At 43.1% G+C, this 18,780-nt stretch overlaps 1 protein-coding gene across 1 annotated transcript in view; it reads left to right on the forward strand.

The window, feature by feature from the left end:
• Positions 1-18,780, forward strand: part of ADGRV1 (adhesion G protein-coupled receptor V1) — a 2,003,619-nt gene that overhangs the window by 270,624 nt on the left and 1,714,215 nt on the right. The window contains exon 9 of the mRNA XM_069225272.1: positions 15,457-15,786. Coding sequence (XP_069081373.1) covers positions 15,457-15,786 — 330 coding nt within the window. The remainder of the gene's footprint in view (positions 1-15,456; positions 15,787-18,780) is intronic.

An 18,780-nucleotide genomic window follows, 5' to 3' on the forward strand; every position in this document is an offset into this window, starting at 1 on the left:
TTGTCTGCAGAGCCAGCAGTCCCTGTGCTGATATTTGATTGGCTGCCAACATTTCAGCCAGGAAGTATTGGCAGCCATTTTGAGACTCAGACTCAGTTGAGTCCCAAAAAAAAAGCAAAAGAAAAGCGGAAAGGGAGGAATACCCTGACCCCCTAGCCTTGGTGCTGACGCCCTCCAGGGACCCCACCATGACAGAAAAGCATTTGCTTGTTCATTTTTTTTATATGAAATCGTGGTGGATCTGGCGAAAAATGAAAAAAAGCGTGGTTCCAATGCTTGTTTTTTTAAACCCCTGAGTGGGCAATGTCCCGGGGCCATGAAATTATTATAATTTGGAGGGGGACGCATGCAACCTCCCTTTCCTAAGAGCATTTTGTTCCCAGGGGACCTCCAACTCCCCAGGGCTTTCATACATTAAGATACAAGGAAGGGGATCCTGCAAAAAATAAAATATTCTAAAGTTTTGGTGCAAATTCACATAGGACCCACGAATCCACACAAAATTAAAAATCGAGCACTTGTTTTTTTATTTGCTCCTCGGGTGGGCCAGGCCCTGGGGTGTATTCATTTATATGATTAGGGGATGGGGGCTGTGCAGTCGCCCATCTTTGGGTCTGTGGCTCATCGTCCATTTTCTCCATGCTAGGATAAACTCCTCAAATCCAGTCCAACACCAACACAAAAGCCATCTGCCAGTGACCTAGGATGGTTGGTCCAAAATTCATGGGGATTTGATAGGATTTGGCAGGATTTTACAGGTCAGGGAGAGGAGCGCCTATTTCAGGCAGGCAGCTTACTCGGCAATAGAACATGCCCCCCATCACCCAACCTAAAAAGAACTGATGACGCAGAAACTAAGGTTTTACATTTATTAGCGCATAAACATAGTGCCGCAATAATCAAGTGTGACTTTAACCGAACTAATAAAGATTGTACGGGGACAAATGTGCCCTCAGAGTAGTTCGCCAAAATTTATAAGCGTGCTTTATATAACGTGATGTATTAGAATTGTACTAATCTGACATAACCGTAAACGTGTGTCATGATTTGCTTGTTTGAAATGTTTTAACTTAGCATAACTTTAGTGGAGGCTTCGGCCTAGTTGCCTTGTCTCACGGTTTAGATGCTTGTGTTTTTCTAATGTGCTAATAAAACGTGTATTCCTGCTTGAAGCTGTACTTTTCCAGTGAGATCGGTTCACATGCTTATCTTTAAGGTTTCGTGCCAGCCTGGCATCTTCTTCTTTGCTCCAAGGTCAATCTGCAGGTGCAGACAATGGAAGCTCTGAAAGTGAGTTAATTGGTAAAATATGTTGCAACTTACGTTCCCGACTCCAAGGATAATGTATGCCTAGGTAGAAGCTTGTGAATTGTTGTTTTTGATTGGACAATTTGAAGCCAACCTATGAACCCTCCAATGGAAGACCCTACTGGATTTGAACTGTTGTTTATTTAAACCTGGTGCACAAGAAGAAAGCAGCCATTAGCCATTAGCCATTAGCCATTAGCCATTGGCTTTTACCCACTGCACCCATGGAGGACATTATTGCCCATTGCAGCCATTATGGCCCATCTTGCCGACCTCGTCATTTTGGCATCTTCTACGATGCCAATTGATGTTCGACGCCATTTTGAATGAGACTTTGATGCTTTCTCTAATCGAGAGAAAGAGACTTTAAGTAATTCTCGCTCTAGAGACTTTAACTTTGATCTGCCCCTTTGCATAAAGTAGTAGTTTTGTCCTTTTATCTTGCCGCTGTGAGGCAATTGCCCCGTCCACCCTGCCCCCTTTGCCCTGTCCCATGCTGATCGAAACCGGTACCTGTGAGACGAAGACTTCCTTGAATGCTGATTGAATTTGGTAAATATGAAAGGAAAATGTACAATTGCATTGTGTTTCTTTTTAGGTAACCAACTGCTGATTTTTGATAAGAGCCCTAGTTAGGAGTTTTCCAAATCAATGTTGCTAAATTGTTTTTTGCATGAAGTCCCACATGCAGATGCTAATTTGAGGTTAGATGAGGATTCATTTGTTGCACGATGCAATTTGAGACCTTGTTATGCTGACTAATGTATGCAATTAGCCCATTACAGATTATAGTTTTAGTGGTTTGCGTTGCTATTATCGAATGCATTGTTATTCAAATGCTGCATAGATTGCATCTTTTTCGCCGTTATGGACAGCTATTAATGTTCATTTACATATATCATTTGGTGTTGAGACACATTTATATCGTGCTAGCTTTGTTAATATAGGGAAATAAATTCATTAACTTTGAATGAACTGGTGTGGTTATTCATGGCCGAAAGGTCATGGTTCGCCGAAATGTTTTCTGGATTAATTGTGAAGTGTTATGTTGATCAGGGCATTGCTTATGTTCGTTATTGATTATTGATTAGATTAAATTGACTAATCTCGGGTGAAGAGAGCCCCACTTGGTCAAAAGATTCATCGACCCAAGAGCGTCCAAATACAGGTAATTTATTAGGACGGAACGCTCTATCAGTAGATGGTAGCAGAGGACGGTTACGCCCTTTGGGACCCCACTCGAGAGGTAACGGTTTCGCTCTTTGAGACCCCACTCGAGAGGTATATGGTGTTGAATTAGATTTTTCTTGGGTAAAACAGATTGAGAGAATGATGATGCCCTAAGTCCCCCGCGACTTTCCCGGGATCTCGGAGCTTGCGAATGGAGAGAATGGAGGTGTGAAATCGGCGTTGGCGGTACTAGTGACGGTATGAGTGAAGTCAGGGTTTTGCGCTTGCACAGCTTATTGCCGCAGATTGTTTGAAAAGGTTGCGAGGATTTTAGAGAATAGCGGAGGTGCGACTCCGAGTGTGAGAGTAGGGAAGTCGTCGAACTTCATGTGCATGTGGCGCTTTGTGCAGAAAAAGGTCCACGTGGTTGTTGTTGTTGAGACGGGCCCTGCGAGGTCAAGAGACTCCGGAGTATGTTGAAAAGTGTATGAGACACTTGTTTTATGTTGTGGTCTGGTCGGTTTAATAGGTTGACCGGGCGTGGTCAACGAGTCGGTACGTGTGTTAAGGGAGTGAAAGAAAACTTCGACTTCGGGCTTTGACAAATTGTAAGTGCACTAGAATAGATCATTGACAAGTTGAGAGCAGAGTCTGCGGGTCAGGATTTGCTTGCGAAAGTGGGGACCGAGAAAGATGGAATAACTGCCGAGGCTAGTGAAAAATCCCTAAGGTCCTGAAGCGATTGTGTCACCCTTCCTGTAGTAAACCGACAGATCTGTTTTATTATTATTTGGTTGCTCGCGATACATGCCAGAAGTTGTTACGAGAGGAGCGGAGTGAAGGAGGACAAGCCGCGAGGCTTTGTCAGCCGCAGTGTGTGTGAGTGTGACGTCACTAGGAGCCGCGCTGGGATAGGTTGGTTGCAAAGAAGGGCCGCGCACGGATTGGACGCAGTCCGTGGGGCTCGATTGGAAGGGGAAAGGCAAGCGAAGAGTATTCCGGGAATTAAAGTCACTTATTGATTACAAACTTTGTGAAATAAAAGACGAGAAAATGAAATTTTTTAAAGCATTAAAGAGTGCGATGAAGGGGGAGTCTTACATTAAAGCGAGCGTAGGAGAGGAGACGCCACCCGAAGGTACACCAGCTTACATTGTAATGGAGGAAAAGGGGGTAGCTCCGTGCCTTTGGCTAAAGCAATGGCACAAGCTGACAGAGAGACATGGGAGCGTAGCGTTCCCGATCCATGGGACATTCAATATAAGGATCCTAGAGAATTTGAGATTCGCGATGTACGACATGAAGGTACCTCCAAGGCCAGCACAGTTTGAGGCTCTAGAGATTTGGGAACTAATGGCTAGACAGCAACAGCAAAAGAAGTTCGAGACCAGGATAAGAAAGGTAGAAAAGGCACTAGCGGACGCTAGGTGGGATAATGCACAGAAGGTGTGGAGGTCAGATATATTGCAGGGGATAAAATTGTTTCCCGCAATTGCTAAGGAAGAAGAGGCGACAGGCAAGAAAGCTACCTGTAAGACAAACAGAAGGTGTTCCAAAGATAGAGAGGACGAGGAAAAGTTAAGGAGAGAAGACGAGTCAGAGGATGAGGAGTTCATCATGCAATTGCTGAACGACCGTCCACCACCTTATGCAGAGAGTGAACAAGGTCCAAGTACCAGTTCTGCCCCTCCGGCACCGGTACAGAATAATGAAACTCCGAGTTCAGAAACGCCATCGGGATCTAAGGACCCGAGTTTACTGTTCACCCCGCAGATACCGCAGGTTAGGAGAATATATCCAGATGTGCCTATATTGAAAACAGCAGAAAATTATCAGCCGCAGGTCCCAAGGTACTACAGCAGTGACAACAGTACGGGAATGATTCTAGATCCAACCGTAATGGGAGTACAGAATGGTCGCAACCCAACATTGGCACAAGCTGAATCAACCCAGTTTTTGATGCCTCAAAAGCAGATGCAGGGGGGAACCGCACATGCTCAGATGACGGGGAGTCAGACGGGCATGCCGGCAATGATGACCCATAGTGTGGGAATGAACATGCCTCAGAACCTGGGGAATGGACAGAACCCAGATGCGATATCCCTACCCATTACTGTAGGTCCACCGGTACCTTTGTACATTCAGCCTAACTCAGGTATGAGCGATCAAGGATCAATGGTGCAGAGTGGGACGGAAAGGAGGTGCATAGAAAACACTCCAGAGACAACTCCGATAGCGGCTCTGCCAACTGGATCTGGGTCCTTGATGGAGTTTAGTCCCATATGTGCTCAGTCAACAGTGGTGAGGTCGAGTCCCCCACTGATGATACCGCTATCATCGAACACTGAAAAGTTGCCGCAACCATCAATGGCAGTCGATGTGAATGCTACACTGATGGGGTTGAATGCGCAACAGCTGACACAGTGGTTCAACAGTCTGAATTCCACACAAAGCTCAGCCAGTGGGAAGGGAGAAGACTATCTGAATAAGGTCAGGTTGAACATGGAAGCAGAAGAATTGGTGGAAGGGACTATGGGTTTGAATAGGTTAGAGTCCTACTCGGAAGAAGAGCTGGGGTATCTATGTCCTAGGATTACGAGAGAAGTGAACAAGGTACATAGAAGGTTGCAAGAAGTAGCTGACAAAAACGGGGTTGAGATAGACAAGACAAAACACTTGAGCAGGAGCTATAGATTGGATTTCGGGACCACAGACTTTGAACACATGAGGTCAGCAGGTATGAAAACGCACCTTAGAGAATTGCTGCAGAGTGCACAAGTGTGGAGGTGCTTAGACAAATGGGAAAGTAGATGGGCAAAGAAAAAGGAAAAGAAGAAAAATAGTGTCCCAGAACATAACGAGAAAAGACCGCAGAGTAGTGATGCAATAACCATGTTCCCAATGAGGGAGACAGCAGGGGGAAAATTAATACATGTACCGTGGCACAGAAGCGACATTCAGTCTTTTACGGATGATTTTCCCAAACTGAGAGAGAAACCGATAGAATGGTATCAACAGACTGATAGGTTTGTGAAGCTTGCAAAATGTCTTTGGGAAGACCTGAACACCCTCTTTGAGATTGTGGTTCCGGCAGATTTGTGGGAAGACTGCAAAAGGGCTCTAGGTTGGCCGACAAGTGAACCAGAGAGAGACAGGGATACGGGTGCACCATCACCTATGGTAATGAGCTTGTACTATAAGGTGATTGAGCATTTGAAGACGAAGGTTGCCGCGAAAAATGTGGATTGGCAGAAGATTGATCGAACTGCCCAAGAGGCTAAAGAGTCGATTCATGGTTACTATGAGAGGTTGTTGAAGGCGTTCAAGAACTACAGTGGCACGGAAACAATAGAGGCGAAGGACATGCTTCATTTTGTGTTTAGATTTGTGGAAGGGCTGAGACCAGAGATAAGTCAGATGATAAAGACGCATTTGATTTGTTGGCAGTCGAAACCTATTGATGAGGTGTTGAATTATGCGAAATACTGTAGCGACGAAATTGAAGTGAAACAGAAAAGGTTGAAAGAGAAAGTGATGGTGATGCAACTTAAAGCAGCTCAGACAGGTCTGCAAGGGTTGCAAGGGTTCCAACAGCAGATACCGCAGCCGCAGGGAAATATGGTGTTTCAGCCACAGGCGAGAGGCAGAGGCAGAGGAGGCTTTGGGAGTAATGGTCCGGATTTGAACACTGTTGCAATTCCGAATGGTGTGCAGGCAATGAAAAGGGTGATGCCGTGTCACGTGTGCGGAATCGTCGGGCATTGGAAACGCGAGTGCCCGATGGTGATGCAGGAAGGTGCAGGTGTTGGTCAGCAAAACAATGATGTCAATGCATTCCAGACAATGAGGGGACCGAAAATGAGAGGTCCAAACCCAAATTTTCAGACCATAAATCAGCTGCAGGGATTACAGCCCATGCAGCCGCAGCAGATGCAGATGCCCCGTATGCAGATGACGCAAATGCAGCCAATGCAACAGCAGTTTCCAATGGTACCTAATCAGCAAATGCAAATACCTTTGGCACCAGTGAGTCAGCAGCAAGTGATGGTTCCTCCACAGGTCTCGGGTCAGGTGATGAATACAAATGGCACCGTACAACAGTTCCCATTACACAGTGAGAATGGAATAAACAATGTATGGGAGAGTGAAAGTTCAGATGAGGAGGGAAATTGTGTGCTTGCAGCATCCTTGGAAGTTGATCAAAAGGGTCCATATGTGGAGGGAAGAGTTATGGGTCATCGTGTTTCATTCTTGGTTGACACAGGAGCCACACGTTCAACTGTTAGGAGCATTGAAGTACCAAATTTGCCACTCTCAGGGAGAACAGTTCAAGTAGTGGGAGTAGCAAACAGGCACCTGACGAACCCAATCACAGATCCAGTACAAGTCAGAATTGGTAACTATCAAGGGTCACATAATTTTGTGGTATGTGACTCAAGCCCGATAGCACTGTTAGGGAGAGACCTATTGTGCAAATTGGGATGTTCGATTATGTGTTCGAACGATGGAATTAGAATTCAGACGAGCAGTGATGGGGAAGAAGAGGACAGTGTAGAAGGGGATGAGATGGAAACTGTCGATGAAGAATATCCTTTGATTAACCTTTTTCCGATGATAACTGAAGAAGATATTCCAGGTGAATTACGGGAAACAGTCGGAAAGGAAGTGTGGGATATGACAGGAAAAGAGGTGGGATTGGTGAAAGGAGTGGAACCAGTGAAAGTGACCGTAAAACCCAATGTAACCTTTCCCCAGACCCCACAATACCACATGGCACAAGACACCCTCATGAAAGTCGCCCAACTCATTGACGAGTTTGTAAAACAGGGAGTACTGAAAGAAGTGTTAAGCAGTCCATGTAATTCACCAATCATGGGACTAATAAAGCCGAGTGGAAAGGTCCGAATCGTGCAGGACTTGAGGAAAATAAATGACATCATAATTAAATGCTGCCCTGTAGTACCGAATCCAGCTGTGATAATGTTTCAAGTCCCTTGCGATGCCGAGTGGTTCTCAGTCATTGACTTGTCACAAGCATTCTTTTCGGTGCCTCTTCATGAGGACGGCCAATTTCTCTTTTGTTTCAAATTCTTAGACAGAGTTTACAGTTGGTGTCGAATTCCTCAAGGGTTTTCGGAGTCACCGTCAATTTTCAATCAGATTCTAAAGAAAGACTTGGAAGCGTTAGAATTGCCATTCGAGTCAACCCTAGTACAGTACATCGATGACTTACTGATTGCATCTAAGACAGAAAGTGGCTGCACAGCCGACACCATTGCTCTACTGAACCATTTGGGAAGGAATGGACACAAGGTGTCTCCTTCAAAGTTGCAGTTCTGTCAGAAGAAAGTAAAATACTTGGGTCATCAAATAGAGAAAGGGTCACGGAGAATAATGAAGGAAAGAATAACAAGTGTACTTCAAATGAGTCCACCAAAGACGAGGAGGGAGGTGAGGAAGTTTTTGGGGATGGTGAGCTACTGTCGCCAGTGGATTCCCAACTTTTCAACTCTAGCAAAGCCTTTACTGAAACTGACCCAGAAGGATGCCTTGGATGAAATTGAGCTGAAAGGAGATGAGATGGATGCTTTTATTGAATTGAAAGAATGCATGTGCAGGGCTCCAGCTTTAGGTATGCCTGATTACACAAAGCCTTTCACATTGTTTTGTCATGAACGTGATGCATGTTCTTTGTCTGTCTTGACCCAAGCCCATGGTGGCATAAACAGACCAGTAGCGTATTTTTCAGCTACTTTGGATTCGTACGCAGCAGCACTGCCAGGGTGTTTGCGCGCCGTAGCAGCAGTTGGTATCAGCCTCACTCAGAGTGAAGGAATAGTGATGGGACACCCATTAACAGTCATGGTCCCTCACTCAGTTGAGATACTTTTGACCCGCTCCCGAACGCAACACATGACTGGAGCAAGACTCACAAGGTATGAAACAATAATTCTGGGCTCACCGAATGTGCAGCTGAAAAGGTGCACTACGTTGAATCCAGCAACCTTGCTTCCCGGTGAAAATGCTGAAGTTGAGAACGCTGAAGACGTCGAGCACGACTGCCTTCAGGTGACTGAATTTTGCACAAAACCCCGACCTGATATTAGGGATACTAAGCTTGATGAAAATGACCATATTATTTTTGTTGATGGTTCATGTCTAAGAGATGGGTTGGGAATTTTGAAAGCAGGATATGCTGTATGTACTGTAACAGGTGTCTTGGAAGCATCCTGGCTTCAAGGAGTCTATTCCGCACAAGTAGCAGAGCTTGTAGCCCTTACAAGAGCATGCCAACTGTCTACATTGATGAAGGTTACCATTTACACTGACAGTCAGTACGGGTTTGGAATTGTGCACGACTTTGGGCAACTATGGTCACAGAGAGGTTTCCTGACCTCTTCAGGGTCCCCAGTGAAAAACGGGGAGAGAATAAGGGAATTGTTACACGCCATTCAGATGCCAGCCGAAATTGCAGTGGTAAAGTGTAGTGCTCATACAAAAGGACAGGACTATGTTTCCCTGGGAAATGCATATGCGGATCAAGTCGCAAGATTTTGTGCCTTGAACTGTATATTGCTCAGGGATGAATGGAATTTGATAAGTGAACCAGAACTCGAACCAGCTGAAGCATTTGCCTTGAAGGTCGTGGATACAATGGATGAACTAAAAGCATTACAGAATAGCGTCAGGGAGGATGAAAGAGTTTCCTGGATTAAGTCACAATGTACAAGGAGACCAGATGAGTTATGGGTTTCAAATGAAGGAAAATTTGTTTTACCAAATAGTCTCTTATCGCAGCTAGCGCGGTTCTATCATGGGCAGGCTCACCTAGGGAGAGATGCCATGATAAGATTGTTCAAAACTGATTGGTTTAACCCCAGATTCCGTCAAGTTGCAGAAGCAGTTTGCCATCGTTGTGTCATTTGTCAGCAGATGAACCCAGGAAAGGGAACGGTTGTGAACGTGAGCCACATTGGCAGGGCGGGTGGCCCGTTCAGCAGAATGCAGATGGACTTTATTGAGATGCCTGTGCATGGAGGTCTGAAGTATGTGTTGGTGATTGTGTGCATTTTTAGTCACTGGATTGAAGCATACCCCACACGTAGAAATGACAGCCTTACAGTTGCAAAACTATTGTTGAGGGAGTTGATACCACGTTTCGGATTCCCGATCTCTTTAGAATCAGATAGAGGAAGTCACTTCAATAACGAGGTGATAAAGTTACTTTGCGCAGCGCTGAACATTGAGCAAAAACTGCATTGTAGCTATCGCCCTGAAGCCTCAGGACTGGTGGAACAGATGAATGGTACACTGAAATCAAGAATGGCGAAAATATGTGCATCGACAAATTTGAAATGGCCTGACGCATTGCCTTTGGTGTTAATGTCAATGAGAAACACCCCTGACAGAAAGACTGGATTGTCCCCGCACAAAATTCTCATGGGCAGGGCCATGAGACTTCCTGCAGTTCCCGCAAACGCGCTTTTGAATATTACAGATGATATGGTGTTAGACTACTGCAAAGGTCTGGCTGACGTGGTTCGCTCTTTCTCTCACCAAGTGGAAGCAACCACCCTGTCACTGATCCAAGGTCCAGGACACACACTGAAAGCAGGTGACTGGGTCGTGATAAAGAAGCACGTGAGGAAGTCGTGTCTGGAACCCCGTTGGAAAGGCCCTTTCCAAGTGATCCTGACGACCACTACCGCTGTGAAGTGTGCGGGAGTTCCCAACTGGATTCACGCCAGTCATACAAAGAAGGTGTTGTGTCCCACAGATGAGGAAGTTGAAGCTCTGAAACTGCCAGTACCTGATAACAAAGTGCCGAGCGCTGAGACAGAGCAAAACAGAACTAGGAGCGAACAGGCAGAAATAGAAGAGAGAGAAATATTCTCTGAGGACGAAACAACCGATTCACTTGGGGAAGACCAAGGAGAAACCTCAGACAGCGACGAAGCAGCTGAAGGTAACAAAGAGCCTGAAGCAGCTGAAGGTAACAAAGAGCCTGAAGAAAGTAACGGTGACAAAGGGCTCGAAAGAGGTGAAGAAGCAGGAGAGCCTGATCAGAGGAGGGCTTTCCCAGAAGCAGACGGTACAGAAAAAGAAAAGAAAAACCTGATTGACTCCCCAGAAGGAGGGGACAAGGCAGAACAGAACGAAACTGTTCAAACTTCCTCAGAAGAGATCGCAGGTCCATCAAGTGGACACAGTGCAAAGAGAAGACCAAGTATATCACCAGTAAAACTAAGAACTAGAGAAACGTTGAACGACAGTGAAGGGCCAAGAGTGAAAGAGAAAAGAAAGGAAGTGTCTGCCGTGGTACCAACATCAAGTGAAGAAAAAGACTTGGCCAAAGAGGAAAGTACCAGTGAGGCAGAATCGAAGAGAGATGCAAAATTGAAAAGGAAAAGGATACCAAACAGGAGATATTCCGGTCCAGAATGGGCATATGTAGTCAATGACGATTGGACCGACGAATTTGTATCTCTTAGCCTCGAGAACGAAGAAGAAGAGATACCAATAGAAAAGAAAAGTTTTATGGACACTATTGATTGAAAGGGTGATAAATGACATTGCTTGCTATAATCTAACGTGATACAACCAGCTGAGACATTGCTAAACCGGATGAGACATTTGCTAACTTGATAAGACTTTGATAACCTGATTGACTCTTAAACCCGATTTGAGACAACGTTGCTAACTGATAAAAGACTGAGTTATTGCCGAATTGAGACAAATGCTGCTAACCGATAAGTGACTGGGCTCCTGAAGAAAACTGTGTGAACATTGCGCTCGTTCAGCTTTGTAACTAATTGCTAAATCGTTTCTTTATAAGTGCTTCTAGCTCTCTGATTCTATACAGATCATGACTAAGTACGCTACACAAAACAGTAGAGTGAAATATTGTAAATATGCGTGTATAGGCTTGATGACTGCATGTGTACTAATAATAATGGCAATAGTGCTTGCAACGCGTGGTAAGGGTGAGAATGAGAAAATTGATGCTTCTACTTCTGCTCCTGTTACTGTCACTGAACTAACCGCATTGAAAAGACTAGAATTAGATGAGAGACACCTGCATGATAAGAAGGAACTTTCGTATAATGTTTTCTATCGCCTACTAACAGAATATGTTGAGACTATGGATGCGAAAGATTGTTATGTGTGTACACAGATACCGACATCGGTAACGGAAGGGGTGACTTATCACCACATGCCTCTTACATATGGGATTACATGTAGTTTAGTAACTTCTAGATTTTATGGTCAAACTAACATACAGTATTTTTATTCAAATTATGATGTTACCTTTGCATATGTTCCTATAATAACGCAACTAAGCCAGATTGCTAAAGATTGGGATGCTAAAATAATGAGGGAATTTTTCGAGCCAATGCAACCTTTTGAAACAGCTCACGCTCATAGGGAAAACCTTACCTGCTCGCTCTCTGCAGTAGAAATAAGCTTTTTAGATCGCACAGATGATATAAGGGCACAAATGAATGCGAAATTAGAAAAAGAGCTAAGTAAGAGGACTTCAGTAGATAATTATGCTTTTGCCGCAATAAAAACACAAGGAAAAATAGCTTTAGACGCTTGGCATGTAGGGAAATTTTGTATATATCGTGGTGAATCTTATTATGATAACATTTTCGTGGGAGCGAGTGAATGTAAACATACGTTTATCTTTAAGGCCAAATGGACATTCATGCTGAACGGACTTGACCCTGTCATACCTGGTGTATATTACATTTGTGGGCATAATGCCTATTATCGTCTTCCAAAGGGATGGTGGGGGAGATGTTATTTGGGTATAGTGTTCCCAAAGGTTTATCAACTGGATGACCTATCGGTGATTCCAAAGACGTCTGGATCTCATCGTATCCAGAAAAGAGAGACTGCAGCTGCTGTGGTAGGAGATATATTTGGAGCCATGATTCCTTCATTGGGAGTTGTGTTGAATTCCATCAAAATAAGAAAGTTGTCTACTATAGTGGATAACATGTTGACAAAGTTTTCAGGTGCTATAATCCTGATGGATGCTGAACTTGCAGCAGAAAGAGCTATGACTCTTCAAACAGGCTTGCCCTAGACATTCTTTTAGCAAAGGATGGCGGCGTTTGCAAAATGCTTGGTGCGCGTCACTGTTGCACGTATATACCAGACAACAGTGTGAAGATTAAAACAATGCTTGCAAATCTAACAAAAGAGAGTGCAGACTTGAAGGAATTGAAAGAACCAGGAGTTTGGGAGAAGGTTGGAAAGGGAGTTGCTTCAGTGGGAAATTGGCTTGGTAGCATTTGGAATGGAATATTACTAAAAATGATACAGGGAATACTAATAGTACTAATTTGCATCTTTGGGATTTGGGGAATAAATAGGGGAATACTAATGATCATGGCAAGAATTAAGAGAAGGAAGGAAGAGAAAATGATTAAAAGAATGGCAGAAGAATACAAGGCAAGAACAAGGGGAACTAAAAGGCAAAGAGAACTGACAGAATTTTAATGGAATAAAATTTGTGGGAATAGTTTTGTGTGATGACAAATAGTCATCAGAGGAGGGATTGATGACGCAGAAACTAAGGTTTTACATTTATTAGCGCATAAACGTAGTGCCGCAATAATCAAGTGTGACTTTAACCGAACTAATAAAGATTGTACGGGGACAAATGTGCCCTCAGAGTAGTTCGCCAACATTTATAAGCGTGCTTTATATAACGTGATGTATTAGAATTGTACTAATCTGACATAACCGTAAACGTGTGCCATGATTTGCTTGTTTGAAATGTTTTAACTTAGCATAACTTTAGTGGAGGCTTCGGCCTAGTTGCCTTGTCTCACGGTTGAGATGCTCGTGTTTTTCTAATGTGCTAATAAAACGTGTATTCCTGCTTGAAGCTGTACTTTTCCAGTGAGATCGGTTCACATGCTTATCTTTAAGGTTTCGTGCCAGCCTGGCATCTTCTTCTTTGCTCCAAGGTCAATCTGCAGGTGCAGACAATGGAAGCTCTGAAAGTGAGTTAATTGGTAAAATATGTTGCAACTTACGTTCCCGACTCCAAGGATAATGTATGCCTAGGTAGAAGCTTGTGAATTGTTGTTTTTGATTGGACAATTTGAAGCCAACCTATGAACCCTCCAATGGAAGACCCTACTGGATTTGAACTGTTGTTTATTTAAACCTGGTGCACAAGAAGAAAGCAGCCATTAGCCATTAGCCATTAGCCATTAGCCATTAGCCATTGGCTTTTACCCACTGCACCCATGGAGGACATTATTGCCCATTGCAGCCATTATGGCCCATCTTGCCGACCTCGTCATTTTGCCATCTTCTACGATGCCAATTGTTGTACGACGCCATTTTGAATGAGACTTTGATGCTTTCTCTAATCGAGAGTAAGAGACTTTAAGTAATTCTCGCTCTAGAGACTTTAACTTTGATCTGCCCCTTTGCATAAAGTAGTAGTTTTGTCCTTTTATCTTGCCGCTGTGAGGCAATTGCCCCGTCCACCCTGCCCCCTTTGCCCTGTCCCATGCTGATCGAAACCGGTACCTGTGAGACGAAGACTTCCTTGAATGCTGATTGAATTTGGTAAATATGAAAGGAAAATGTACAATTGCATTGTGTTTCTTTTTAGGTAACCAACTGCTGATTTTTGATAAGAGCCCTAGTTAGGAGTTTTCCAAATCAATGTTGCTAAATTGTTTTTTGCATGAAGTCCCACATGCAGATGCTAATTTGAGGTTAGATGAGGATTCATTTGTTGCACGATGCAATTTGAGACCTTGTTATGCTGACTAATGTATGCAATTAGCCCATTACAGATTATAGTTTTAGTGGTTTGCGTTGCTATTATCGAATGCATTGTTATTCAAATGCTGCATAGATTGCATCTTTTTCGCCGTTATGGACAGCTATTAATGTTCATTTACATATATCATTTGGTGTTGAGACACATTTATATCGTGCTAGCTTTGTTAATATAGGGAAATAAATTCATTAACTTTGAATGAACTGGTGTGGTTATTCATGGCCGAAAGGTCATGGTTCGCCGAAATGTTTTCTGGATTAATTGTGAAGTGTTATGTTGATCAGGGCATTGCTTATGTTCGTTATTGATTATTGATTAGATTAAATTGACTAATCTCGGGTGAAGAGAGCCCCACTTGGTCAAAAGATTCATCGACCCAAGAGCGTCCAAATACAGGTAATTTATTAGGACGGAACGCTCTATCAGAACCAACTCACTTCCAGAATCGACAATACCAACAAAACGCAGAGATTTAAGAAAAACAGCGGTGGACTTAAAATCTCCTTATACACCACTGCTGTTTTGGCCTCCTAAAAGGAACGAAACATCAAAACAAGATTGTTCTCATAGACAAAAGAAAACAGATCAAAGCTCCCATATCACTGCCTCTTTAGACCCACACCTTAATTTCCATCAGGTATCCTTTCAAGTCATCTGCAGTACCATACAGAAAATCATCTCCCTAGTCTCACCCTCTGATAGCTCTGTATTCAAAGAAAACAATCTAACGCCAAAACCCATAATTATCACCCTTCCGTAATCCCAGTTTTTCTCAGGGCACCATGTGACAAAATCTTAGTTTAAGCCTGAGCTGAAAAACTCCTCTTTTTAACTAAACGTGGCACAAATTACAAAACCTGTAGCTAAATATCCGTTTATTGGGTAAAGAAAGTCATGAAGTCAATTGTCAATGTTTCTTGATAATCAAGATGCCCATGCAGAGCTTGAAATATGCTGCCATTGACTATGATGTCATTAGACATTGCTTGAAATCATCCAGGTGATGCAGACTGTACATGTACTTTTCATTACGTCGTATTTGAACATGTTTCATGCCTTGCAAAAAATACCTTAAATTAATTATTTACATGTGTGCACTATAACCTACTTATTAAGTTAAAAATGCAGCTGATGCATTTAACTCAATCTTTCTTTCTTTGCAGCTTCTCTTTTACATGCAGGACAGCGATGATGTTTATGGCCTAATCAAATTTCACCGTGTAGAAGACCAAGTGATTGAGAGCAGCCCAAAGGGTCGTTTTCTCTCCCTAACCTTTGCAAGACAAGGAGGGACAGTAGGAGATGTAAGGCTGACATATACGGCATTGTATATTCCTGCTGGCCCCATAGACCCTTTGAGAGCCAGAGAGGGAGTGCTGAACGTTTCTACAAAAAACAATATTATCTTTTCGGAAGGGAAACCTCAAATTAATATTAAGCTGCCAATTAGAAACGATGCATTTCTGCAAAATGGCGCCCATTTTGTAGTAAAGGTGAGAGACGTTTTATTTAAACGTTCTACTTTCTGCTATATAAGGACTTTCTTTCTTTTTAATGTAAGTTCTATAATTTCAGAAAAGTAATATGTTTTGGTACATAAACTAGAAGATGTTAAAAATATATTTAGATTATTTAAACACTTAAGTCTGCTATCTTTACCCAGACACGTCACCAGCTTTTTGTGCTGTATTTTAAATAACTTCCTTTGTTCAAATAGAACTTTTTTATAATAATAATTACATTTGACTCAATATTATATTAAGTAGGCCAAGCTCGAAATATTTCCTTCTTATTGCAGTATTATTGATGGATAGATAGCTTTTGTTTTTTTACAGACGGGGTGATTCTGTCTTGTTGATTGACACATTTTTAGTATGGTTGGTATTCAGGTTAGTCTGATTGTATTACCAGATTGTGAGCTCATGAATGAACGAATGGATAACAGTGCGCTTGAGACTGCAGGAATCCGACAGCCGTGTTGGAGATAGGCTGGTTCCAGTTGGCACAGGACGAATGGAAGTTGCGGTAGAAAGATTTGCCAATGATTTGGTAAGGGAATGCAGTTGAGGGAAGCCCACATTTTTAGGGTTGCTCTAGCCTGTTGTAATCTCTCTGTGGACTTTTATACACGCCCACCGCTTGTCCATCATTATTGGTATGTGGGCTTGCCTTTTAAAATTCTCTTGATTTCATTTGTGAAAGGCATGCATATGTTTTGCCTTTTCTGGTTTTTAGCCCTCCTCGAGCGCACCTGCCAACTACTGAAAGCATAGCAGGCTTCAAGTTTTCCGCATGGTTTCCCAACTACTTTTTCTTTTTACTTACTACGCAGAGCAATCTCGCTGGCAGTAGTCGAGCGCTTTACATGACATCGATGCTGGTACATGAAGAATTGCACTTTTGTCAATATGGCTGACTGCGAGTGAACTTCTGTTTCCTTTTGTGTTTCTCCTTCACACTCATCGTGGCCATTGCCTCGCTTATGTAAAACTGTATTACTTTTCATTTTCATTTTATGTGGCAATAAAAGTCCAGTTAGGACTTTACAACTCTAATAGCTCTAAGTTGAGCAAATGCAAGACCCATTGCATTGCAAATGCTTGTTTTCGATGTTGTCATCTGTTAAACATTGCAAGACTGGCACGAGCTGGCAGACTAAGGTGCCATGGCTGCAGGTGCAGGCTGCTGAAATGCAAGCTGTGTGTTTGGGACTACTGGATTTCTTTCTAGGTCTATGAGTATCAATAAAGAACACATTCGAGCTACCATTATGAGTACGTCTGTTGGCTACAACAACTTGAAAGTTCTTGCCATGTCCACGTCCTCTGTGTGCATAGTGTCCATTTTCTGTTTCGACATACACATTGCATAGTGTAGAAAAATGTATAGTAAAACAGGAGAAGAGTAAGGGATCTCATCCTCTTTGCCTACCAAGGCTAAGGAAACACGTTAAGTTAGTAAATGGAGATCAGAAAACTACAGCATTCATATCACGAGACGTAATCTTGCTGGTTTGTGAACCCATCCATGCCCTGAACTCCAGTCACAATCCAACCTTGATCAATCTGACCCTCGCTAACCAAATGTATCCCTGTCATGCTGTGAATACTCAGGCTTCATTCAGTACTATATAAATTAGGTGAAATCCATTTGTGAAATCCGATTGAGTCCACTCTAAGGGCAAATCTCTTGTCCTGCCTTTCTTCTCTGTAATCCATAACTAGATTAAGAGCCCAGTTTGGGTTCGGACACACTGTGATCAACGAGTGGTACAGTTTTACTGGGCTGAACACTAGATGTGCTCTGAGACATATTATCACCACTTTCAGAAAATATTTAAATACATCTGTACCAAAAACACATAAATAGCCTAATTAATACCCCTTATAGCTTCAGTGACGTTTCATGCCCTGGTTGTCCTAAACTTTCTGTGGCCTTTCTACTGTGATCCTTGGTTTTCATTTACTTTCTTACCACGAGTAATTAGCAGAAATAGATACAGTCCTAGCTGTATTGTTTTCATTATGGTCAAGGGTAACCTTCCCACAGTGCCTATTGAAATTGATGGTTTATCAATGCGCCAATCACCACTCAATCTGCTGCCTGACACTGCACCTTCCAACTTGGCCATTCTTATTCAGGCAGATGGTTAAAATAGGTACACCACCTTAATCAACGTCATCAGCAGGTAATAGGTAAACCATCTGTTCTCATATTACATAAAGAGCACAAATGGCACAGACCTTTTTGCCCTGCATTTTTGTTTTGCAACATGGGTGTGCAGAATTGTCCGTGCTGCACTCAAGGAAAAGAGTTCCCTCATTTACAAGGGGGCATTGGAAATGCAAATGATGGGATCAGTGTGTCTCTTGAACATGTTCATTTGCAGAATGTGATAGGTGAAGGAGTCTGAGGCAAACTCACACTGCACACACACTGCACCACATTCACTGGGTAGTTTATAGTTTGCAATCCTCCATCGGCAGTGAGTCAGGAGTGTTCTGCAGAAGCTGTGTGTCCATTGAAGGGCACCGTCACAGAGTGTATCTGTGGCAGCAGTGCGCCATTTCAGGGCCTCTACAAAGGCTCAGAGTGGTGGGTGATTGTCAGTGTTTCAGTGTGTGCCTGTGTGCTGGCTTTAACAGAGACAGATGCACACTAATGACACATGGGCCTACCCTCTTCTAAAGGCCACGCAGTATAAGTTGTGCACAGGCCCCTGCCTTGTGGCACACAGTTTCTTCCATTACATAGACCATGAGTCCACCGTAGAAGCCTGGAGAGGAAGACAAAAAAATGGAAGGGTAAAGAATAAACTCTGTCCCTTTGAAAAGTCAATATGCCTCCAGTGAGAAACCACAGTACTTGTGTGTATAAGCTAATTGAGTGCATAGCAAGTTGGCCCCAGAGGTCGATTGAAACAGGAAAGAGACTGTCACGTAGGCTCTCATTATTCTAATGAGACTACTGGATTTTGAGCAGCAAGA

This window comes from Pleurodeles waltl, chromosome 1_1 (assembly GCF_031143425.1).
Source record: "Pleurodeles waltl isolate 20211129_DDA chromosome 1_1, aPleWal1.hap1.20221129, whole genome shotgun sequence".
NCBI classification, from domain to species: Eukaryota; Metazoa; Chordata; class Amphibia; order Caudata; family Salamandridae; genus Pleurodeles; species Pleurodeles waltl.